At 39.7% G+C, this 24,849-nt stretch overlaps 1 protein-coding gene across 3 annotated transcripts in view; it reads right to left on the bottom strand.

Annotated features, from left to right (window-relative positions):
* Positions 1-24,849, bottom strand: part of LRGUK (leucine rich repeats and guanylate kinase domain containing) — a 54,034-nt gene that overhangs the window by 8,804 nt on the left and 20,381 nt on the right. For 2 of the 3 annotated variants that reach the window (XM_053978954.1, XM_053978955.1), the window contains exons 11-17: positions 23,389-23,508; positions 19,524-19,620; positions 18,397-18,510; positions 13,422-13,623; positions 11,675-11,782; positions 6,740-6,897; positions 3,006-3,064 (exon numbers count right to left, since the gene is read on the bottom strand). In XM_053978954.1, the coding sequence (XP_053834929.1) occupies positions 3,006-3,064; positions 6,740-6,897; positions 11,675-11,782; positions 13,422-13,623; positions 18,397-18,510; positions 19,524-19,620; positions 23,389-23,508 (858 nt within the window). Of the gene's footprint in view, positions 1-3,005; positions 3,065-4,055; positions 4,110-6,739; positions 6,898-11,674; positions 11,783-13,421; positions 13,624-18,396; positions 18,511-19,523; positions 19,621-23,388; positions 23,509-24,849 lie in introns of those variants that run through there. The other variant, XM_053978956.1, reaches the window with a different exon arrangement.

The raw sequence follows: 24,849 nt of genomic DNA, 5'->3' as shown, positions 1-24,849 counted from the left end.
TTTTCTCATTTCATGACAGGAAAAATGCGTGGATTAAAATATATATATATATATATATATAAATCTGCTTTGAACCAACAGCTCTTTTCAACCAGAGGAATCAGGACCCAAATCCTCAATAAAAAATCCTATATAAAATCCTAAATAAAACACTGCTCAGAACATTGATACAGATAAAATCTGGTCCAACAGCTAAAAAAAAAAAAAAATCCTCCATTGTGGAAAATTTGAGCTGATCAAATTGGAATTTCCATGTGGTAAAAATACACAGAATCTGTATAATTCATGATTTTGGGCTATTGAAATTTTAATATTTGTAAAATCCTTGGTTTAGGCTGCTTCAGGTTTCCTGCAAAGCCCTGAGAGCAAAGTTTTCTGTAATTTCCCCCAATAAAAAAGAAACTCAAATAAAATAAAATTTTAAATAAATAAAAATTAAAACTAATCAGCTTTAATCGATTTTATTCTCCTCATCTGTTCCCCAGAATGGTTTGGGTGGGAAGGGACATTAAAAATCCCGTGGCAGGGACACCTTCCCCTATCCCAGCTTTTTCCAAACCCTCTCCAGCCTGGCCTTGGGCACCTCCAGGGCTGCTTCCATAATTCCATATCCAGAGAAAGATCCAGCAAACCCTAGGGGAGTTTTCCAAGGGGAAACCTCTCTGGTAGCTGTTTAAAACTTGATGTAATTCTGAATTAATTGATTGATTTAATTCTTGGTTTAACTCTTGATTTAATTCTGAATTAATTCTGATTTAATTCTGATTTAATTCTTGATTTAATTCTAAATTAATTGATTGATTTAATTCTTGATTTAACTCTTGATTTAAATCTGATTTAATTCTTGATTTAACTCTTGATTTAATTCTTGATTTAATTCTGATTTAATTCTGAATTAATTCTGATTTAATTCTTGATTTAATTCTGAATTAATTCTGATTTAATTCTTGATTTAACTCTTGATTTAATTCTGATTTAATTCTTGAATTAATTCTGAATTAATTCTTGATTTAATTCTTGATTTAATTCTGAATTAATTCTGATTTAATTCTTGATTTAATTCTTGATTTAACTCTTGATTTAATTCTGATTTAATTCTGATTTAATTCTTGATTTAATTCTGAATTAATTCTTGATTTAATTCTTGATTTAACTCTTGATTTAATTCTGATTTAATTCTTGATTTAATTCTGAATTAATTCTTGATTTAATTCTTGATTTAATACTGAATTAATTCTGATTTAATTATTGATTTAACTCTTGATTTAATTCTAATTAATTCTGATTTAATTATAATTATTTATTTAATTCTGATTTAATTCTGATTTAATTCTTGATTTAATTCTTGATTTAATTCTGATTTAATTCTGATTTAATTCCGATTTAATTCTGAATTAACTCTGATTTAATTCTGATTTAACTCTTGATTTAATTCTGATTTAATTCTGATTTAATTCTTGATTTAATTCTGAATTAATTCTTGATTTAATTCTTGATTTAATTCTGATTTAATTCTGATTTGATTCTGAATTAATTCTTGATTTAATTCTGAATTAATTCTTGATTTAATTCTGATTTAATTCTTGATTTAATTCTGATTTAACTCTTGATTTAATTCTGATTTAATTCTGATTTAATTCTTGATTTAATCCTTAATTTAAAGAAACGCACTCCAAAGCACACCCAGGCAGCAAACACTTGCCTGGGCTGCCTGATTCCAGGTTTTCTGCTGATTCCTGCACCCCAGGATTCCGAATGCCAAGAATTTCATGGCATTGCTGTTGGTGGCCCCTGTGGACACGGCTCCTGCAGGGATTGCCCTTGGGCTGCTCTTGCCTCCCATTCCCCCCCTGTCCCTCAGGGCCACATTTCCTCTGGAAATGTTGATTGGGGCTGACAGGATTTTCTCTCACCTGCCCCACAGCTTAACTCCAAAATCAGCTGCCCAGGAGTGAAAATTGTGGAATAAAAGGAGTTAAAAAAAAAAAAAAAAATCAATAATTAAAGCAAACTGAGATGAGGAATTTATGCTGCAAATCAGACCCCAAACCTCCAGCAAAAGAAAACACTGATTTCCTTTTTTTTTTTCCCACCCCGTTTCAAAATAATCTAAAATGAATGAATCAACTACTTAAAAAATCTTTTATTTCAGTAAAAATTTGCAAAATGCATCTGCCTATAAGCTTGAAGCATTGTTTTTCTTAGAGACAATTTAATTCTGGAGGCTTTTATAATTTTCTTTTTTGACTGATTCTCCAGACTCTGCCACTGGAATAATCCCCACCAACAAATCTGGAAGGTGGAGCTAGAATCCCCTGAACTTTTCTCTTCCTTCTGCTGCTTTAAATTCCACCACTGTGATTTTTTTTTTTTTTTTTTTTTTCCTCAGCAGGCAGGAAAAGAATTTGGATTAGGAAGGTTTACACCAGGGGGAAGGCAGGAGAGCCACAAAAGATCAATAAATCAGAGAAGATTTATTGAGATTTCTAGAGTTTTTAACCCATTTTTGGAGGAAGAAAGGCAGTCATGATAAACTCTATTAGAAATTAGTAAAAAAAAAAAAAAAATTAAGACTTGAAATCAGCTTTAGAAATCTTATTTAAACAGAGATAACCACTGCAGAAAAAAAACATTGTGTTGACCTTCCAACACTAATTATTAGGGCTAAAAAATCACCTCAGGCACTGTGAGCTGCCAAAAAAAATGCTCCTTTTTCCTTCTCTCACAGAAATTTGTAATAATTTCATCGTTTTCGACCTGTTCCTTGTGGCTGTGAGATTTTCAGCTGCACTCCCAAGTCGAAAACCAGGGGGGTTGTGATTTATTTGGAGGACTGGATTTCAAAAAATGAGATTTCACCGTGAGATTTGCAACCCCTGACAGTTTCTGCTCACTCATCCCTCAGAGGGATGGGGAAGAAACCCTAAAAAATGGGGAAGAAAACCCTAAAAAGGCATTTTTTGGAGTTGATTGCAAGGAATTAAATTGGAATTATTCCAGGTTACCTGTGGAAAAGAAGCAGCTGATGTGCTGCAGAGAAACGTCTTTGGAGAGAGGCTTCTTCCTGGGAAAGAAAGGGAAAAAAAAAATGACCAATTTTAAATTATTTGTGGTGATTTCAATGTTTTGGATCCTCCTTTCTCCTGCTGAGATTCCAGGGGGTTTGTGTTTAAATATCCTGGGAAGACAGCGGGGTTGGATTAGGATTAATGAGGTGCTGGATCTACATAAATAATAATTCTAAAATATTTTTGGCTTGGAATGATGTGTTGGGTTTTGATCTCTGGTGAAGCTTAATTTGTTCACAGGAGTCAAATAATTTCCACAATTCCCTGACAGGAGGGGGCAGGGGGAATTTTTTAGGGAAAAATTTCCCCGTGGAAAAAAAAACGTGTCAAGAACTGGAACAGCTGCTCAGGGCAGTGGTGGAGTCAGCGAGCCTGGAAGTGTTGGGAAAAAAAAGTTAGAAAAAAGTGAAAAAAAAGTTGAAAAAAAGTGAAAAAATGAGGATTGAGTGGCGACCATGATCTTGGAGGTCTTTCCAGCCTTAATTTCCATGGAAGAAGGGATTTCCTGGAGCAAATTTGAGTGAGTTGCAATGAAATTTTTTACAACGAGATCTCAGCAGAGCTGGGAAATGAGGAGTTTGAAGGGTGTGTTCATTACCATTAATTACCATTAATTACCGTGTGCTGGGGCACAATCTCATTTGTCAGGTCAGACAAACCCAGCACCACGGTGAGCAGAAAGAAAAAATGTAAATTCCAGAGGAACTTTATTAAAACCTGCTTTGGTATCAGCTGATAGTTATCAATTTAATGGCATGGGCTGAGACAGAGCAAGTTCAACTGCTCACTAAATAGAAATCAAATAAATACAAATAAAATATTCACATTACAATTGTGAATTACTTCATGCTCACATGCCCACTGAGCTTGGTGTTAATTTCATTTTATTCTGTTAAATATAGAATTCTGACCCCCCCTTTTTTTTTTTTTTTTTAAGCCCTGGGTGGATTACAGGTATAGAACCTCTCTGTTCTTACCTTTTATAATTAATTACAGCCAGAGAAAACGAGGGCAGGGCTGGCCTGATCACAAGGGAGGAGGCTGCAAGGAATCAGATTCTTATTTTGTTCATGGAAACCTCACATGAATCTCTTCTTATTTTTCATTTTTTTATTTTAGTTCTCCTTGGTTCATGGAAACCTCACATGAATCTCTTCTTATTTTTTTATTTTTTATTTCAGTTCTCCTTGGAGTGAGGGGAGTGTGGTTACTCTGGTGACATCACATTACTTGGGTGCCAAAATAATTTAAAGTCCCAAATGTAACAGCTGAAAAATTTGGCTTTAAGGCTGCAGAGATATTTCTAATTTTCCCATTTAATTTGGTCTAAGAGGCATCTGGGTTTCACCTTGAATGTGGACACATGTGGGGAAAAACAGAATCAAATAACAAGGTATTTATTTATTTATTATATAGATTTACATATATATTTACTATATATAATTTTATATATAGTATAAATATATATTATATATATTATATATAGTATATATTTACTATATACATATATATTTACTATATATAATTTTACATATAGTATAAATATATATATAGTATATAGTATATAGTATATAGTATAAATATATATATATTATATATAGTATATAGTATATATATATATATAAAAAAATTTGTTATAAATATATATATTTAAAACAGTAAATACAAAGTTATTCCTGAGAAAGGAGAATAATAAGAAAAAAGAGTTTTGTGGTCACCAAGTGAGTTAAACCCGAGGTAAATGATGGCCTCCTCCACCATAAACTGTATGCAAAATGTAAACTCTGAATATAAAAGTGAAAAAAATAGAAATTGTTGGGGCAGAGTGACACAAAGGAAATATTTTGGCTTCTCCCTCACCTTAAACCAACGAAGCTTTGGATGAAAACGAACAGCGCTCCTGGCAGTTTGGGAACTTTGCACTCAAAAAGAGGAATTTCATTCCAGAAAACGGAAAGGTGGGAGTTCCCCTGTTTGTTTCTAAGGCAGAACTTTCTTCCACACCATTTTTAAATCCTGGGAAAAGCAGGGCAGGGGTTGTTCCTCCACCCCCCAGCCCTGATTTTAAACACCAGAGGAATTAGAAATACACGGAGTGTATTAGAAATATTAAAAATAGGGGAATTGTGGTGCCTGCCAAGCCATCCCTCCCTGGAACTGAGCTGGTCTTACAGCTTTCATTTCTCTTTTCCTCTTTTTCCTGCTGTTCTCCTGTAAAAGGAGCAGCAGCCACGGAGAAAAGGGAGAAAAGGGAAAAAAGGAAAGAGTTTCCAGAGGTTGTTTGAAATCCAAGCGTTTTTTTGATTAAAAAAAGCAAAAGCAGGTGAAAAAATGGGATTAAATTTGATGCCTGGCAGTTATCACTGGAATAAAACTGGGAAGGGCTTGGCTGGATGAGTTTTGCACTGCTGCGGGATGGTGTTGATAAGGACTGCATCCAGATATTCCCACAAAACAGAATTCCACGTCCTTGTGTAGGACTGAGGGATGAAATTCTGCTCCTCACCCCAGTACACAAATGGATTAAATCATTAATGGGTTTATTCTGGAGTAAAGATGAGCAGAAAATACGATTTGTGCTCTTCTCTGAGTTTAGCTGCCTCAATCCCAGGGGAATGGAGTGACAGGACAAGGGGGATTGGCCTTCAGCTGAGAGAGAAAAGGGTTGGATGGAATATTGGGAAGGAATTCTTCCCTGGGAGGGTGGGGAGGCCCTGGAGTGGAATTCCCAGAGAAGCTGTGGCTGCTCCTGGATCCCTGCAAGTGTCCAAGGCCAGGGCTTGGAGCAGCCTGGGGTAGTGGGAAGTGTCCAGAGGGTGGAACTGGAGGAGTTCAAGGTCCCTTCCCACCCAAACCATTCCAGGATTCCACCCCAGCCAAGCTGAGGACACAAACAGAGACTCAGGCACAGTGAGGGGAAAACCAGGGAGCAGCTCCTGGGATCTGCATTTCTCCCCGTTGTTTTTATTGCTGTGGCAGGGCTGAGGATTTATGGGGAAAAATGAAATCCTTTTGGTGCCTGAATCCCAAAGTGATCCAACCCAGAGCCCTGGTGGGAAACACAACTCCTGTCCTAAATCCCTCAGCTCCAAAACTTCCCATCTCAGCTCCTTCACCCTTTTGTGGGAATTCCTGTGCATGGCAGGAATTCCAGAGGTACAACCCCACTTCCACTGGAAATGCCCCAAGCCCTGGAATTTTGCAGCTGGAGGAGTTTTTCCTTCCTCTCTTGGGAAGATTTTGTGGTTGTTGGCTTTAAATTGCCCCCTTTTTGTGTTCTGTCAGGTCACTGAAAAAGAACCCAAATCAACCCAGAGATATTTTTAGGTGCTTTTGAAGGGCTGAGTCTCCTCCCCTTAAATTGTCACCTTCTGGGGATTATTTATTCCATCAAATCCCTCAGCTCCAAAACTCCCCATCTCAGCTCCTTCACCTTTTTTTTGGGAATGTGCACAACAGGAATTCCAGAAGGTGTCCCTGCCCATGGCAGGGGTGGCACAGGATGATCTTTAAGGTCCCTTCCAACACAAACCATTCCACGGTTCAGGAGAACTGGGAAATATTGTTGAAATCAGAACGGGACAGAGAACAGAGAACATTTTTTCCCCTGAAAATTGGAAAAGGTTTGACTGCAGCTCCTGGTTTCTCAGGTGACAGGAGCTGCTCCTTACCACAGAGCCTGGAGGTGCAGTCAGCAAATCCTGGAGGTCTCTGGGACAGTTTTTGGCAGAAGGGTCCAAGAGGCCACCGAAGGACAGAGTCCGAGAGCGCGCAGGAGTTCCCTTGCCCGGGGACAACTTTTCCTCTGGGAAGAGCTGATTTCTGGAACCTGGGGTGGGAAAGACAATCCTCAATAGAAATGTTCTGAACACAAGCGGGAAGGAACATTTCCATTTTCATTTTCCATCCCTGCGGAGTGGCCCAGGCCCGGCTGGATTGGGTTTTTGTGGTGGTTTTGTGTGGAAGAGGTTTCACAGCGACTTCTTTGAACCAGAGAGAAGTTTGATAAGAGGATCCATGTTTGATAAGAAGATCCCTGTTTGATAAGAAGATCCATGTTTGATAAGAGGGTCCATGTTTGATAAGAGGATCTGTGTTTGATAAGAGGATCCCTGTTTGATAAGAGGATCCCTGTTTGATAAGAGGATCCCTGTTTGATAAGAAGATCCATGTTTGATAAGAGGATCCGTGTTTGATAAGAGGATCCATGTTTGATAAGAGGATCTGTGTTTGATAAGAAGATCCATGTTTGATAAGAAGATCCATGTTTGATAACAGGATCCATGTTTGATAAGAGGGTCTGTGTTTGATAAGAGGATCCATGTTTGATAAAAGGATCAATGTTTGATAAGAAGATCCATGTTTGATAAGAGGGTCCATGTTTGATAAGAGGATCCGTGTTTGATAACAGGATCCGTGTTTGATAAGAGGATCCATGTTTGATAAGAAGATCCATGTTTGATAAGAGGGTCCATGTTTGATAAGAGGGTCCATGTTTGATAAGAGGATCCAGGTTTGATAAGAGGATCCAGGTTTGATAAGAGGATCCATGTTTGATAAGAAGATCCATGTTTGATAAGAGGATCCATGTTTGATAAAAGGATCCAGGTTTGATAAGAAGATCCATGTTTGATAACAGGATCCATGTTTGATAAGAGGATCCATTTTTGACAAGAGGATCCGTGTTTGATAAGAAGATCCATGTTTGATAAGAGGATCCATGTTTGATAAGAGGATCCATGTTTGATAAGAAGATCCATGTTTGATAAGAGGGTCCATGTTTGATAAAAGGATCCATGTTTGATAAGAAGATCCATGTTTGATAAGAGGATCCATGTTTGATAAGAGGATCCATGTTTGATAAGAAGATCCATGTTTGATAAGAGGATCCATGTTTGATAAGTGGATCCATTTACCCCAGAAAGAATTTCCTACCAAGGTCGTTGACACAGAAACCAAGAAAGCAAGAAGGAGAAATAAGAGAAGGTGCAACTGCCTGTTCCAATGAGCACTTTGTTTGTTTCTTGTGATCAATAAGTGCAAATTTATGAGTTTTGTAAGAATGTACAAAAAGCATGCATGCTAGAATAAAACCAGTTTGGATCTTCTGAAAATGGAGTATTTGTATTGTGACCTTCTCAACTAGGACAGTTTTGGTTGGCTAATTTGAGATTTGCAGCTAATGAGCGCTAACGAGCGGGGAAATCTCAAATTAGCAAACCAAAACCGGACGCTTTTCCTCTCCCTACAACCTTTTCTCTCTTAATGACAATGTAAAGAAACAAAAATTTCTGTCAGTTTATTGTTCTCCAGGTTCTTTCATGTTTCACGCGTGTTTTTCACGGAAGCGTATACAGCTTTTCAGTAATTAGAAAATTTGTATCACTTCTGTAAATAACTCCCATACAAAACCACCACAGGTTTGGAGAAACCTGGGAGAGTGGAAGGTGTCCATGGCACTGGATGGGCTTGAAGGTCCCTCCACACAGCTCAGTTTTTAAAACCAAAATTATTTTGAATAATTCAAATCATTTCAAAATTGAAAAAAAAAATCCGTAAACTGGGATTTATCCTGTGTATAAAATCATATCTAAATGTGAAATGAAGCCATAGAAATAACCTTATAAATATTGTTGTTTGGCTTTCTTTCCTCTGAGGGCTCTGGCTTGCCAGGGAAGCTGTGGCTTCCCCATCCCTGGAAGTGTCCAAGGCCAGCTTGGAGCACCCTGGGATAGTGGAAGGTGTCAGGGTTGGAACTGGATGGGCTTTAAATTCCCTCCCAACCCAAACCATCCAGGATTTTAATAGTTTCAAATCACTGGATCCCATGGATGAAAGCTGCCAATGGAAGTACAAAGCCTTATCAGCTCCAAAAATTGTTCTACTTCTGCTATTAAAAGATTTTTAAAAGAACTTATCGATTTTCTCCCTGGATTTTTTTTTTTTTTATTCTGTACACCAGCAAAAGATCTTGCCCAGCAGTTCATTAAAAAAAGAAAAACAATTATAAACCTCTCATAATCTCCCACAAGCAAACTTCCCCCTCTGCAATCTCACTAAAAACCTCCCTTTTAAAGACAACCTCGGGGCAAGGTTTGGAAAATAAATTATTTCCCACAGTCCAGGAGAAGAGAGGATCTCTAGAAATAAGAGAGTTGAACTTATTTAAACACCTATAAATGGGGCTCTGAGTGAATTTAATGGCGTGTAGTAAATTTAAAAGCTACTTTATGAGCAGCAGAATTGCCAAAAATCTTGCAGTGTTAATGAAGTTTCTGTAGTGACAAGTGCCTCTCTGGAAGAGCTGCTGAGGAATACAAAGTCCTTAAAAGGAGCTTCAGATGCTTAAATCTATCCCCAAAAATACCAGGATTATATAAAAATCTTTTCTTTTTAATCCTCAGCCTTTTTCCTTCTTTTCTAATGATCTCTCTAGGGTTTGGTGGGGTTTGTTGCCTTTGAGACAAAACGTCCCCAGAGTTTTTAAGGCAAGAAAATACAATATTACAGCAAATAAGGCAAGGAAATCACCTTTTTCATTTCAGATGAACGTGGAAGTCCTGGAAATTAAAATAAAATCTACTTAATTTAAAGCTAAATAAGATTTTTCAGCAAAGTCCTCACTGCTGTAGCTCTGAGGAGCCACAGTGTGTGCAGAAGCTTTTCCTGTGTCCGCTGGGAAATTAATATTATTCATTCTTCCATGATCCAAAATTACATGAAATGATGAACTGATGAATATTGCACTGTCCTTTATTAAAATTTTCAGACATGTTGCCCTTTTTCCAGATACTTTTATTTGCAGCCTTCCCCAGCCACACGGGCCGTGGATATTGGCTCTGTGCTCCTGGGGGAACTGATTCTCCACCCTGTTCCAATGGATCTAAAATGGAACCAAATCCACAAAATTCCTGGAGTCAGAGGGAAAAGTTCCTAAAGATTAGCTTCTTTTTAATTCATCTTGCACATCCTCTTTTTTACCATGATGTCCTTTTTGTTTATTTATTTATTTTTTTTTTATTCCAGTAAAGTTCTTCTCGCTCTCTTTCCCTCCTGGAGCCAATTCCGTGGCTGCAGGATCAAGGAATTGATCTGTCTGAAAGTTTGGGAGAGTTCTGGGGTTTCTTTTTGTTGTGTTAATTTAGGAATTTACATAACTTAATAAATTTAGGAAGTTACATAAGGAGGGTCTGGTTTGTTTGGCCTGGAGAGGAGGAGGTGAGGGGAGACCCCTCGAGGTCTCTCCAATCCCTGCTCCCTGTGGCAGGGACAGGAAACAACGGGAGCTGTGCCAGGTTTAAGTTGGATTTTGGGGAAAATTTCTTCCCCCAGAAGGTGCTGGGCACTGCCCAGGCTCCCCAGGGAACGGGCACATTCCCAAGGCTGCTCCAGGAGCGTTTGGACACCGCTCCCAGGGTGGGATTGTTGGGGTGTCTGTGCCTGGATGATCTTTGTGGGTCCCTTCCCACTCAGGAATTCCATGAAATTTTGCCTGGAACCATTCCCTGACCCGAGTTACACCAGCAGGAGTGAGAGCAAGCACTTGGATTAGCTGGAAGTGGCCACGAGGCTCCAGCCTCGGCCATTCAGGGGTTAAAAGGCTTCTCTGAAACACACCACAGATCGTTTGGGATCAGTGGCTCACCCCAAAAGCACTTGGAGTGGAGTTTTAAGTTGTTTTTTCATCTTATTATCCAGATTTTCCTGCCCTTTGGGCCATCCTGGGGAAGAGTAAAGGGAGGTCCCGGTGCCATCCCTGTTTCTTGTTGCTCAAAGTCCAGCCTTGAGCACCCCTCACTTGGGATTTATCTGGAATTGGGGATCCAGAGCCTAAATCTATCCTCAACAGAGTTGGAAACTCCATCTGAGCCGAAAACCATCCTCAGGAGAGTCAGGAAACTCCATCTGAGCCCAAAACCATCCTCAGGAGAGTCATGAAACTCCACCTGAGTCCAAATCCATTCTCAGGAGAGTTGGAAACTCCATCTGAGCCTAAATCCATCCTCAGATGGGTCAGGAAACTCCATCTGAGCCCAAAATCATCCCCAGGAGAGTCAGGAAACCCCATCTGAGCCCAAAACCATCCACAGAGGAGTCAGGAAACTCCATCTGAGCCCAAAACCATCCTCAGGAGAGTCAGGAAACTCCATCTGAGTCCAAAATCATCCTCAGGAGAGTCAGGAAACTCCATCTGAGTCCAAAATCATCCTCAGGAGAGTCAGGAAACTCCACCTGAGCCCAAAAAAGTCAGGAGAACATCCAGAGCCCAAAACCATCAGAGGAGTCAGGAAACTCCATCTGAGTCCAAATCCATCCACGGAGGAGTCAGGAAACTCCATCTGAGCCCAAAAAAGAGTGAGGAGACCATCCAAAGCCCAAAACCATCCTCAGGAGAATCAGGAAACTCCATCCAGAGCTCAAGACCATCCTCAGGAGAGTTGGAAACTCCATCTGAGCCCAAAACCATCCTGGTGGAGGAATCAGCCTGGGAGAGCCATTGCAGAGCAGCTTGTGGAGGTTTCGGGTGTCACAAGCTGCATCATTTACAGGTTTCAATAAATCAATTACCAATAAATTGGACTGTTCAGCTGATAAAACCGCTTTACCTGCCCTGCTCTTGGTTCCTTGAACGTTGTCCACAGAGTCAGGTGGCTCCAAGCCCAGGTAGACCTTGACAAGGCGAGTCAGCTCTGTGAATGCCTCATCCAGCTCATCTGCAGAGAGGGAAATGCATTTCATGGCAGAGAGAAGAGAAACGGGATAAAAAACCAACTTTTCATCAGTGCAAAGACACAAATCACATGAGTTTGACACAGAAATACGTTTTTAACTTAGCCAGAAAATACAGAAATATGTTGTTTGTCACAGAAATACATTTTTAATGTCTCTTGGGGAGAAAAACCTTCGTCTTCATAAACAGCACACTGAGAAAATCTGAAATTCAGGTTCTGCACTCTCATAAATATTTTCCTATTGGTTTATTTCTTTAGGGCTAAGTTTAAATTGCAAGCTCTGTCTGCCACGTTTACAAATTTGCAATACTTGCACCACGGTGCTGTAATTTAATGTGGTAAGCCCCAAAAACCACCTCTACAAAAGGAATGAATTAGAGAGGGATTCCTTCCAGAAAGGATTCTCCCACCTGCTGTTGGAACCTTGGCTGCTGGGAATTTGAGACTCTCTGTGCTGCCAGGCACTGACCCCCAAGAGAACACTGCTCTGACCTGAGGCCGTGGAGAAGCTTCCAAAATGGAATGACAGAACTGGGATTGTGGGGTTTGGATAGAAGTGTGTGATATCACAGGGTGGCAAACTCAGAGTTTAAGGGTTTAGAATACAGGAATATCTATAAAGCAAGCTGGAGGTTTTGGGGCAGAAGCTGCTCCTTCTTCTTCACCTCCTTCTCCATGGCTTTGGGTGGTTTTGTGTAATTGGATAAAAAAGTCCACATTGCAGGCACGGGTGGTTGGTTATTGGGTTAAAAGTGAAAATAATTGAGGTGTCATTTCTTAATTGGACAGTTTATCCTCAAAAGGCCTTGTAGAGAGAGAGGTGGGGCTCCATTTTTAGTTTGTTAAAGTTCTGTAGAACTCAGGGTTTTTGAGACTGTAACACAGATAAGAACTAATAAACATCTGACTCTGAACAAGAAATACCATCTCACACATTTCATCCCAACCTGGGCAGAAAAGAAGATAAAAACTCAACAACCTGCTGTCCCTAATTATCCCAAAGGAAATCAGCAATTAACTTCTTGGAACCTTGGCTGCTGAGAATTTCAGACTCTCTGTGCTGCCAGGCACTGACCCCCAAGAGAACACTGCACTGACCTGAGGCCGTGGAGAAGCTTCCAAAATGGAATGACAGAACTGGGATTGTGGGGGTGGAGTTTGAACAGAAGTGTGTGATATCACAGGGTGGGAAACCCAGTGTTTAAGGGTTTAGAATACAGGAATAGATATAAGGCACGATGGAGGTTTTGGGGCAGAGGCTGCTCCTTCTTCTTCACCTCCTTCTCCATGGCTTTGGGTGTTTTTGTGCAATTGGATAAAAAAGTCACATTGTAGGCACGGGTGGTTGGTTATTGGGTTAAAAGTGAAAATAATTGAGGTGTCATTTCTTAATTGGACAGTTTATCCTCAAAAGGCCTTGTAGAGAGAGAGGTGGGGCTCCATTTTTAGTTTGTTAAAGTGCTGTAGAACTCAGGGTTTGTGAGACTGTGACACAGATAAGAACAACTAAACAAGAAATACCATCTCACACATTTCATCCCAACCTGGGCAGAAAAGAAGATTAAAAACTCAACAGCCTGCTGTCCCTAATTATCCCAAAGGAAATCAGCAATTAACTCACCCGTGTAGATGACTGCACTGAAGTACCCAGGGCAGTCCTGGTTTATTTGGAGGTACATGTCCACTCTGGACACTGCCTCTTCAATCTCTGGCCTGCTGAACAATCCTGTCCTCCTCAGGTGTTCCCCATATTTCCATTTGTCCTTTGGTACCAACAGGACGTACCTGGGTTTAAAGTGGGTCTTTTTCAAGCTACGGACGCCCTTGAAAATAAAGCAGAAAAATAAAAAAAAAAAAAAGAAAAAAAAAAAAGAAAAAAAGAAAAGAGAAAAAAAAAAAGTGGTTTTTTTTGTGAGACGGAGCGTTTGTGGAATTTGAAGCTGAGTTTTTTCTCCTTGAAAATAAAACAGAAAAAAAAAAACCCATAGGGGTTTATTCTTGAAATTGAGTGTTGAAGTTGGAGCTGAGTTTTTTCTCCTTGAAAATAAAGAAGAGAAAACCAGTGTTTTTATTCTTGAAATGGAGTGCTTGTTAAATTTGGAGCTGAGTTTTTTCTCCCTGAAATACAAGACAAAAAAAGTGGGTTTTTTCTTGAAATTGAATGTTTGTCGATCAAGGAACCCAGTTTATTCTCCTTGAAAATAAAGCAGAGAAACACGGGGGTTTATTAAAGAAATTGAATGTTTGTTGAACTTGTAGCTGAGTTTTTTCTCCTTGAAAATAAAACAGAAAAAATCCATAGGGATTTATTTATGAAACTGAGTGTTTGTTGAAGTTGTAGCTGAGGTTTTTTTTTTTTTTTTCCCTCTGTGTTTATCCCAAATTAGTGGCTGGAGGTTGCTCTGCAGGCATTGGTGGCTACCAGAGCAAAGGGGAAGCACTGCAAACATTTAATTTAATTTAATTTTAAAACAGAACTGAGTGTCAGACTTGCAGCAGCCTCTCTGATTGCAAGTGTAGGCTCAGCAAGATTTGAACTTTTAAAATTGGTGTCAGTCTCCTTTATCAGCCCAAAATGCACTCTAAATTAAAGGGAATGAACAGCTCTAAATTTTCAGTCTCAGCCCACGGCCCATAATTAAAATTTCCTTTAAATGCTGCTAAATCACTTTTGTTCTGAGCCCTGTGGCAGACAATGGACTCAGCACTTCAAATTCCCACCCATAACTCAAAATTATTGTTTCTCAGAGCCCACAGTGATACAAAACTCACTGTGGGATGAGGTTTTACGTGACAGTGGCTAAGAATTAACAAAAACTATGGAAAAGAGCTTGCAAATGGCAGGAAGGGGAGGATTTGTTTCCTGGCCAGGTTTCTAAATCTCACAAAATCTCACTGACTGGAATGAGCTTGTTCCAAGGCAACATTTCAGTTAGGTTTTAACTTGAAAGATTTGTTAATTCCATAGAATCATTCTCTTCATCTACACCCTCTGTTTCTGCCTCCAGATTCTGGTCAGCTGTAATCAGAATTTGGTCAGAATATTCATAATTTATGCCAAGACCCACTGTTTTCTTATCCAGCAACCTCATTCACTGACCACATCTATTCTTAATATTTAAACGAATACATTATTTTTGATAGTCTGGAGGAACACCTGGCAGCAGTATCTAAGTGCGTTTCTCTTGACACAAATACTGAAAATCAAATGTATGGAATGTGCAAGCTGCTGTTTTAGGTGTATTGATGTTTCTGCTGATTTTTTTTTTTTAATATTTGAGTGTAACTGCATTGCTGTGACTGCATAATTCCTGTGTGCTCCCAAAACTTGGGGGACAAGAGGGGTTTTAGCTGCCTGCTTTGGCAATTCCCAATAAAAGTTACGGTGGGGGCCTGTGGTGTGGGCTCAGCTCCTCATGAATAAATAAACAAACACCACGTTGCATTAAGCCCCATCCCCTAAATTATTTGCTGACACGTCTGCCCTGGTGAGGAAGTGATGAAACATAAACTTTAAGGGATTTAGAGATTTTAGAGGAGCTAAGATTTTAGAGATAAGCCTTACTAGAGTTAATTAAAATAAAAGGCCTCTGTAAGTAGGCCTTGATGAAGTTAAGAATTAGTAGTTAACTAATAATTGATTGCTTGTCAACACAATGTTTAGTTAGCTGGGTTTATAATGAGGAATATAGAAACTGACAAATGGCTTTTAGGAACATGAGACAATTGTGGGCCTCCTCTGTTCTGAAACCAATTGAAGACAGGGAATGGGAGTTCTACCAAGGTTCATTTGTCATATTTGCATTGAAAAGGTAGAGAGGTCAGAATGAGGAAGACTTCATTGACTTCCTCATTTTGGGACCCCTCCCCATGAAAGGCACCACCGACCCATTTCAAGGAACAAACTCTGCATGCTTAATAGCTTTGGGAATGATTAGCATACGGAGCGAGGAATGGGATGTACTAAATGATGAATATGTGTTTGTATTTTGGGTATTCAATTCTGGTGTGGATAAAAGGACTCTGCAATCATTGGAAAGGTGCGGTGTGTATTTGGGAGCTGTCCCGCACGCTGCCCGGCGCCGCAATGAACATACACTTTCTAACTTCAAACTGTCAGAGAGTTTTTGTCCGTCACAGTTGGATATCGGTGCTAGATCAATATCCATATTTCTTTAATAAATCAGTGACAGCTTGAAAATTCCATCAAGGTTTCATATTCTGTTTTTCTTGCTTTGTGGATTTAAGGCCTGTCTGGCGAGACAAGGAACACGCTCCGTGCCCATCAGTGGAGAGCCAGGGTGATTCACAGCTCTTGCCCAAACCGAGGGGAAAAACAGCTGGAAATACCCAGAGATGCAGTAATTAATTCCCTCTTTAATATAGCTGAGTCACGGGCACTCAGAAGCAGCATTGCAGCACTAAATTGTTGCTCTTTTGAGCAAGGAAACACTTGGTTTTTAGTGCTGCTGTTATCTGTACATTTATGTTCCAGCCAGTGGATGTGCATGGGTTTATTCTGGGCCCAAACTCCCTCATGAACACCAAGGTAGTCAACTGAAAATCAGATTTTTTTTTTGATCAGTTTCTCAGACAAAATGATCATCCTGTAATTTATGAAATTTAAAATCAGAATGCTCAGCTCAGATTCTTGTGTTAGCACTGCACTCTCCTACGTTTCTTTTTATCTCTGTTGTTTTACTCAACTGAAAATCAGATTTTTTGATCACCAGTTTCTCAAACAAAATGAGCAACCTGTAATTTATGAAATTTAAAATCAGAATGCTCAGCTCAGATTCCTGTGCTAGCGCTGCACTCTCCAATGTTTCTTTTTATCTCTGTTGTTTTACTCAACTGAAAATCAGATTTTTTGATCACCAGTTTCCCAAACAAATTTATCTTAAATTACTTAAATGATTACTTATCATTTTAAAGTAATTTAAGATAAATTACTTTAATCCTATAATTTATGATAAATTACTTAAATCCTGTAATTTATGATAAATTACTATCAGCTTTTGATCAGGATGCTCAGCTCAGGACCCTGTGTTAGCACTACACTCTCCTCAATTCATTTTTTATCTCTGTTGTTTTACTCGGTGCCACATTCCAGGCACTCCTTGGAGCCTCTCATTTTGGAATCTCACCTAGAGGGAGCTTATTTTGAAGAAATAATTCGGAAGGAAATGCAGAATGCCTCTCCTTTTTTGTCACCTCACCTACCTACTAAAGACTGACACAAGGGAATGAGAAGTTTAATTATAAAATTAGCTAAAAACTTCAGCTTTTGGGGTTCCAAGAGAAGGGTCTTGGCATTTCTTTGTTGTGACCCAGTCTCCTACTGTGGCCCAGCTTCTGAGCACCTGACAAACCTCTTACAGGGGAAAGCAACCCCTCAAAAAAAAAAAAAAAATTAATAGTTCTGTCTCAAATATTGCCTCAAACTCTCTGTGGCTTCATCAGCAAAGGAGAAATTTTTTTTTAGGGGGGACCTGGACTGGTGCTGCTGTGGGGTGGAGATGGGTGGGAAGCTGAGGTTGCTGGAATGGTGTCTTAGGTTGGGAATGCAGGATGTGGCTGGGTGTGTGTTCTATCCCCATCTGTCAGAGGTGGGGCAGTTCTCTGCTGTCCATGGGGCAGTTTTTTCTTTCTCTCTCCCACAGCCAATCCTCCCTCCAGGAGATCTCTTCTGTCCATGGCCACTGAGTGTCCCTGCATGGCTGAGAAAATTCCAGCATCCCATGGGGAGATGCTGTGCCCAGGGCAGGAGCCAAGCATTCCTACCTGGATCCAATCTGACTCCTGCAACAGCACAGCAGCCTTTGCCCACTGCATTCCCAGAGGAGCAGCTTTCTGCCCCACTGCATTCCCAGAGGGAGCCCAGGCCCATCTCCAGCAGCCCTGGAGCTCCAGAGGAAAACTCCAGCCTTGTCCAGGATCCTGCTCCAGCAGAAGCACAGCTGGCACTGCAGGAGGGCTGAGCCCCCATGGAATGGCACTGCTGCCACCTCCCTGACCCACAGGCTGCCAGCTCTGTTCTGACTCTGGCAGTGGGTTGTTTTCTTTTTTGTACTATGGCATTTGTATTTTTAATTTCCCTAGTAAAGAACTGTTATTCCTATTCCCATATCTTTGCCTGAGAGCCCCTTAATTTCAGAATTATAACAATTTGGAGGGAGGGGGTTTACATTTTCCATTTCAGGGGAGGCTCCTGCCTTCCTCAGCAGACACCTGTCTGTACAAACCAAGACAAATGGGAAGTGCTGGTGATGCTGAAAAAATCAACCAGAAATTGAAAATTTAAACAGCAGATCAGCAGAGGGATCCTTCTGACTAAACCAAGGTTGGAAAAGCCCTCCAAAATCATTCCCCCAGCACTGCTAAGGCCACCACTGACCCATGTCCCCAAGTGCCACATCCTCGTGTTTCTTGAACAATTCCAGGGATGGAGACTCCACCACTGCCTGTTCCAATCCTTTCCAGGAAGAAATTTCCCCCAGTATCCAACCTGAGCCTCCCCTGGCACAACTTGAGCCCATTCCCTTTGTCCTGTCCCAAATCCCATGAAGAAATGGCCCCACCCAGGTGATCCTCACCTCAATTTCCAGGTGGACACAGGTAGCCAGCCCCTCCCTGGCTATGGATTCCACCGTGTCTCTTCCCAGTCCATAGCTGTGGCCACTGTATTTGTAGGTTACCAGAAATTTCCCCTGAAATTCAGAACAAGGATAATGCCAAGGGAAACACTCCAATGGGAACAACTTCCTCAAATGAGTGAAACACTTTAGATTTCCCTGATTTCTCTCCCTACAAAGTTTCTTCCTGTTTAAATCAGCATTAATGAGGGCACTGAGAGCCTGAAATCAGCAGAAAAGAGCCCCCATATCTGGGCTTGTGCCTTGTCCATGGATAATCAAATTCCAAAATCCTGGCAACAAAGTGCTGACAGCATTCCTGGGTTATTCCTTCCCACTGGAAAGGAACATCCAAAGCAAGGGGCTTCCTTCTGGTGGATTTATAACAAAAATGGGAGATCTCAAGGGAAAGGAAGAACTGCAACACATCTGCAAGGGGAACGTGGAGCTGGCTGAGGCATTTCAAAGTTCTGCAGCCCTGGAGAGATGGAAGCAGATTATTTTATGTTTTAAAAATTGAACTCCTTGATAATTGTTATCATGAAGGGCCAGCTCAGTTGTTTCAGGCTCTGCTGGCTTCCCCCTTTTGGTATCAATACAAATAATGGGCTCTGTTGTGGCTTTTCAAGGCAAAGTTTTGTTGCAAAAGGCATCAAAAAGAGCAGCTGGAGGCAGAAATCCTTCAGAGAAAACTCACTCCTTTAGGGGGGGATTTGCTAAACTTCCAAGGAATTCCCTGCAGGGTTGCTGGAAAATGTTGAAAAAATAAAACCAATAAACCCCACGCTATATTTGTGCCTGAAAATAAGTTTATTTCTTTGTTATACTATTATTTAAATATTCCCCACTGGCCATTTTGCCCATCTAGTGGTTTCTATAAATTCATTTACAGGAGAAAAGACAGCACAAATCTAACAGAAATTTGTGGTTTCTGTCTATAAACTTAAAACCACAACTGAGAGTGAATAAACATTCACACCCAGGCACGAACCTAATATAAAAAATAAAATAAATCAGGCTTGCACAGAGAGGTTGAGTTCACTATGGGAGAAGGAAAAAAGCTACAAGGACAGGAGTCAGGTACTTACTGTGTTCACCATTTTGTCAAATTCTTCTTGAGAAATGAAATAATAATCGAATCTGTTTTCTTCCCCAAAATAAGCTGTCCTGGTGGTGTGGCAGGGCCTGGGAGATTTATGGGATAATAAAGAAATAACCTGTTTTCAATCCCTGGAATAGCAGTGGGAGGGGGGAGGAAAGCAGGGAAACTAGAAATAATTTTATTTTTAAGCAGCAAAGAAATATGAGAAATAGAAAGAGGTGCAAATCACACCCCTAAATGCTGCGTATTTGAAAGATTAACCCATAAATACACCGGAAAAAAAGTTAAATGTAACGTGGTATTTTGGCTATAAATCCCTCCCCAGGCCAGGATGGCCTGAGCTGAAGCTGTCACAGCAGCCTGGGACTGAGAAATGATGAACCCATTTTTTTCCCAATTCTGTCAGCTTGGGGATGATATAAAGTCAAATCCTAAATGTGGAAAAGCAGCTGGGCTGAACTGTGAGGTTAAGAAAGAGCTTCAAAAGTCCAATTTTTAAAGAGATGCCTAACGGGAAGGGGAGAAACAATCCTGAAAATGGGGAGAAAAGTGGGATAAAATGCAGGGAAAGTAAAAACTTCAGCTACCTGAGCTTCACATCAGGACAAAACACTAAAAGCCCAGCAAAAAAAAAAAACCAAAAGCATCCCCAAAAAATCCCAAAACCCAGCTAATTCATGCAGGTAACAATTAGAGCCTGAATTATTCTGTGGGTTTGGTTATATTTGAAAACCAGATTTCTCTCCTCATTTCTGCTTTGCCATTCAAGTGGGAATAAAGGCTGGGAAAGGAATTCCCTGCCATCCCATAAGGATAAACTTCAGCCACTAGGATGAAACACTAAAAACCCACAAAAAAATTCCCCTAAAAACCCCAAAACCCCAGTTAATTAATGCAGGTAACAATTAAAGACTCAAGTATTCAGTGGCTCTGGTTCTGTTTGGAAATCAGATTTTTCTCCTCATTTCTGCTTTGCCATTCAAGTGGGATAAATGGCAGGGAAAGGAATTCCCTGTCATCCCATAAGGATAAACTTCAGCCACTAGGATGAAACACTAAAAACCCACAAAAAAATTCCCCTAAAAACCCCAAAACCCCAGTTAATTAATGCAGGTAACAATTAAATACTGCAGTATTCAGTGGCTCTGGTTCTGTTTGGAAATCAGATTTTTCTCCTCTTTTCTGCTTTGCCATTCAAGTGGTAATAAAGGCTGGGAAAGGAATTCCCTGCCATCCCATGAGGATAAACCTCAGCCACCAGGGTGAAACATTAAAACACACTAAAAAAAAACCCAAAACCCACATTATTAATGCAGGTGGTAACTTAATACTGCAGTATTCAGTGGGTCTGGTTCTGTTTGAAAATCAGATTTTTCTCCTCTTTTCTGCTTTGCCATTCAAGTGGGATAAAAGGCAGGGAAAGGAATTCCCTGCCATCCCATGAGGATAAACTTCAGCCACCAGGGTGAAACACTAAAAACCCACTAAAAAAAAACCCAAAAATCCCCAAGAAAACCCCCAAACTCCATCTAATTAATGCAGGTAACAATTTGAAACTCAAGTATTCACTGGCTCTTACTCTGTTTGAAAATCAGATTTTTCTCCTCTTTTCTGCTTTGCCATTCAAGTGGGAATAAAGGCTGGGAAAGGAATTCCCTGCCATCCCATAAGGATAAACTTCAGCCACCAGGATGAAACACTAAAAACCCAGTAAAAAACCCCCAAAATGCCATCTAATTAATGCAGGTAACAATTTGAGACTCAAGTATTCACTGGCTCTTGCTCTGTTTGGAAATCAGATTTTTCTCCTCTTTTCTGCTTTGCCATTCAAGTGGGAATAAAGGCTGGGAAAGGAATTCCCTGCCATCCCATAAGGATAAACTTCAGCAACCAGGGTAAAACACTAAAAACCCACTAAAAAATTCCCCTAAAAACCCCAAAACCCCAGTTAATTAATGCAGATAACAATTAAAGACTGAAGTATTCAGTGGCTTTGGTTCTGTTTGGAAATCAGATTTTTCTCCTCTTTTCTACTTTGCCATTCAAGTGGGAATAAAGGCTGGGAAAGGAATTCCCTGCCATCCCATGAGGATAAACTTCAGCCACCAGGGTGAAACACTAAAAACCCACTAAAAAAAACCCCCAAAATCCCCAAGAAAACCCCAAAATGCCATCTAATTAATGCAGGTAACAATTAAATACTGCAGTATTCAGTGGCTCCCGTTCTGTTTGAAAATCAGATTTTTCTCCTCATTTCTGCTTTGCCATTCAAGTGGGATAAATGGCAGGGAAAGGAATTCTCTGCCATCCCATAAGGATAAACTTCAGCCACCAGGGTAAAACACTAAAAACCCACTAAAAATCCCCCTAAAAACCCCAAAATGCCATCTAATTAATGCAGGTAACAATTAAATACTGCAGTATTCAGTGGCTCCCGTTCTGTTTGAAAACCAGATTTTTCTCCTCATTTCTACTTTGCCATTTCTGCTCCCTTATCCCATGGAGCTGGGCTGGAAACCAGTAAGAAATTCAGTGTCAGCATCAGAGGGTGGCACTTTTTTCCCCCCCAAAAAAATGAGAGCAGCGAGTTGCACACAGGCTCTGTAAAATTCCTTAATTTTTTTCTGGGATAACACCAAACACACCCAGCTCCAAAGGTCACTGCTGAGCACCAGGCAGATGGTTGGAGGGGCCAATTTCACTTGATTTCCTGCAATTTTTACACATTTCAGCCCTTTTTAATTGCAGGGCCATGTTTACATTCAGACTGCCAGAGTATCTTGCATAAAATCCATTTTTAATGAGCAGAATGTTTGAAATTTCCAGGCAGAAAATTGCTCAAATCTCCCCTGAATAATTAAAAATACAACTTTGCTTTATGGTTGCAATTTTCTGCTCTGTTAAGGGTCTGTCTCTTCCTATTTTTATTTTCCCCTTCATTAATGGATGTTGTAGGGAATAAAACACACAATGTAAAAATGCTCTTAAAAAAAAAAAACCCAAAAAAACCAAAAACTGCCCACACAGAATGTTTGGAAATTTTCAAATGGAGTTGAATTTGAAATTTCTAAAATATGAGTTGAAAGAAAGGGGGGGGGAAAAAGGAATTTTTACAGTGGCAATACAGATTTTTCCCTTAAAATAGAAAATGAATGGATAAATTAGCACCATAAATAAATGGGGAATAAGGGAATGCAGAGCAGGTTTTGATTTTTTTTTTTTTGTGTTTTTTTTTATTTGTTTGAATTTTTTTTTGAGATTTTTTTTAGGGTTTTGTGTAGTTTTTTGGTTATTTTTGGTTTTTTTGGGCTTATTGTTGGTTTGTTTTTTTTTGGTTTTTTTTTTTTTTTGGGTTTTGGGGTCTTTTTTATTTTGGTTTGTAAGTTTTTTTGGTTTTGGCTATGGTTTTTCGGGGTTTTGGCTTTATTTTTTTTTTTGGCCTGTGGGGTTTTTTTGCTTTTTTATTGTTATTTTTTGTTTTGTTGGCTTTTTTTTTTCTGTTTTGGTTTCTGGTTTTTATGTTTTAGTTTTTTTTGTTTCTTTGTTTCCTGTTTTGGTCTGTGATTTTTCATTTGTTTGTTTTGTTTTAGTTTGGTTGTTTTCAGTTTTGATTTGCGTGTTCATTTGTTTGTTTGTTTTGTTTTCTGTTTACCTAATTTGATAATTTAAACAGCTTTTCTCTCATTAATGACTTCAGCCAATCAAGCCTTGGGAAGAGACAAAAACGCAGCAAAATTCTTTGTTTTTAATTTCTTTACAAAAAAAAAAAAAAAAAACCACAAACCAAACCAGCAGCAATTCCAACCTTGATCCTTTGGTGTTTTTTTTTAAGCTCAGGGAGCAGAACTTACCCAAATCTGAAGAAATTCTTGAATTGTCTGCAAATTTTGAGAGAAAGTTGCCTCCTCCCCCCGGCCACAGGGCCCAGTAACACCAACATGGGGTAGGGTTCATCAAAACCAGGCAAAGTGCTGCAAAAAACGAAAACCAGAGGCCATTAAATCACCTAAAAATCAAATTTCAGCAGCTTTTTAGAAAGCTTGGCAGAGATTTTATCACCCCTTCAACTCATCTCACCTTGTTCACAGCGTGGACAAAACTTGAGGTGTTCCGAATGTAAAAATAGCACCAAAATCTGCATTAAAGCCTCTTTTTCATGAGGAATAATGTTATTTTTGCTCTGATCTCACCTGATTTGAAGCCTTTTCTAAAGGGCTGGGATTTGCTGAGGAGTTTTTTTTTTCCAGAGGTGGGAATATTTTAACGAGCAGGATAACTGGAATAAACCTGGAATAAACTCAATCCTACAGATTTTTCCACTCTCCTGCATGAATTCCATGTCCTGTGCTGGGCAAAGATGTTAAAATTTTTCAATTAAATAGAAAAAAACCCACTCAGATAGGCTGAAAGATTTGGGGTTCCTACAGCTTGGAAGAAGATTCTGGAAAAGTTTTGGGCTCGTAATTCAAATTTCTTTATCTTTGTGGGCACTGTTATGAAAGATTAATCAATTTTAAGGCCAAAAGGGATTATTTTGATGAGCTGAACCATTGTCCCCTCATCCCACTTGGAATTCCCCAAGTTGGTTCCAGTTTCAGGCTTGGAAAATGAAGAATTCCTCTGGCATCTTTCCTTCTATAAGGAAATGTTGCACCCAATAACACCCCAATAAATCATCACTCCACAAAATCACACTCAAAATTCAAATTCTCTTCAATAAATTCCTGATTCCCCACGTTCTCACATTCCTGGGATTTATTATTTCATCAGGAGAACATTTCCATAATCCTGTCCTTCATCACATCACCCCTTCTTGGTTCTCAACACTGAAAGTTTGGGGGTTCCTACAGCTTGGAAGAAGATTCCGGAAGAGTTTTGGGCTTATAATTCAAATTTCTTTATCTTTGTGGGCACTGCTGTGAAAGATTAATCAATTTTAAGGGCAGAAGGGATTATCACCCTCCCCTCATCCCACTTGGAATTCCCCAAGTTGGTTCCAGTTTCAGGCCTAGAAAATGCAGAATTTCTCTGGCATCTTTCCTTCTATGAGGAAATGTTGCACCCAATAACACCCCAATAAATCATCACTCCACAAAATCACACTCAAAATTCAAATTCTCTTCAATAAATTCCTGATTCCCCACGTTCTCACATTCCTGGGATTTATTATTTCATCAGGAGAACATTTCCATAATTCTGTCTTTCATCACATTGAGAACTCCTTGGTTCTCAACACAAAAAGTTTGGGGGTTTCTACAGCTTGGAAGAAGATTCTGGAAAAGTTTTGGACTCATAATTCGAATTTCTTTATC

The sequence above is a fragment of the Vidua macroura genome, chromosome 5, assembly GCF_024509145.1.
Source record: "Vidua macroura isolate BioBank_ID:100142 chromosome 5, ASM2450914v1, whole genome shotgun sequence".
Taxonomy (NCBI): domain Eukaryota; kingdom Metazoa; phylum Chordata; class Aves; order Passeriformes; family Viduidae; genus Vidua; species Vidua macroura.
The sequence above is the reverse complement of the archived record's forward strand: the minus strand, read 5'-3'. Positions and strand labels throughout refer to the sequence as shown.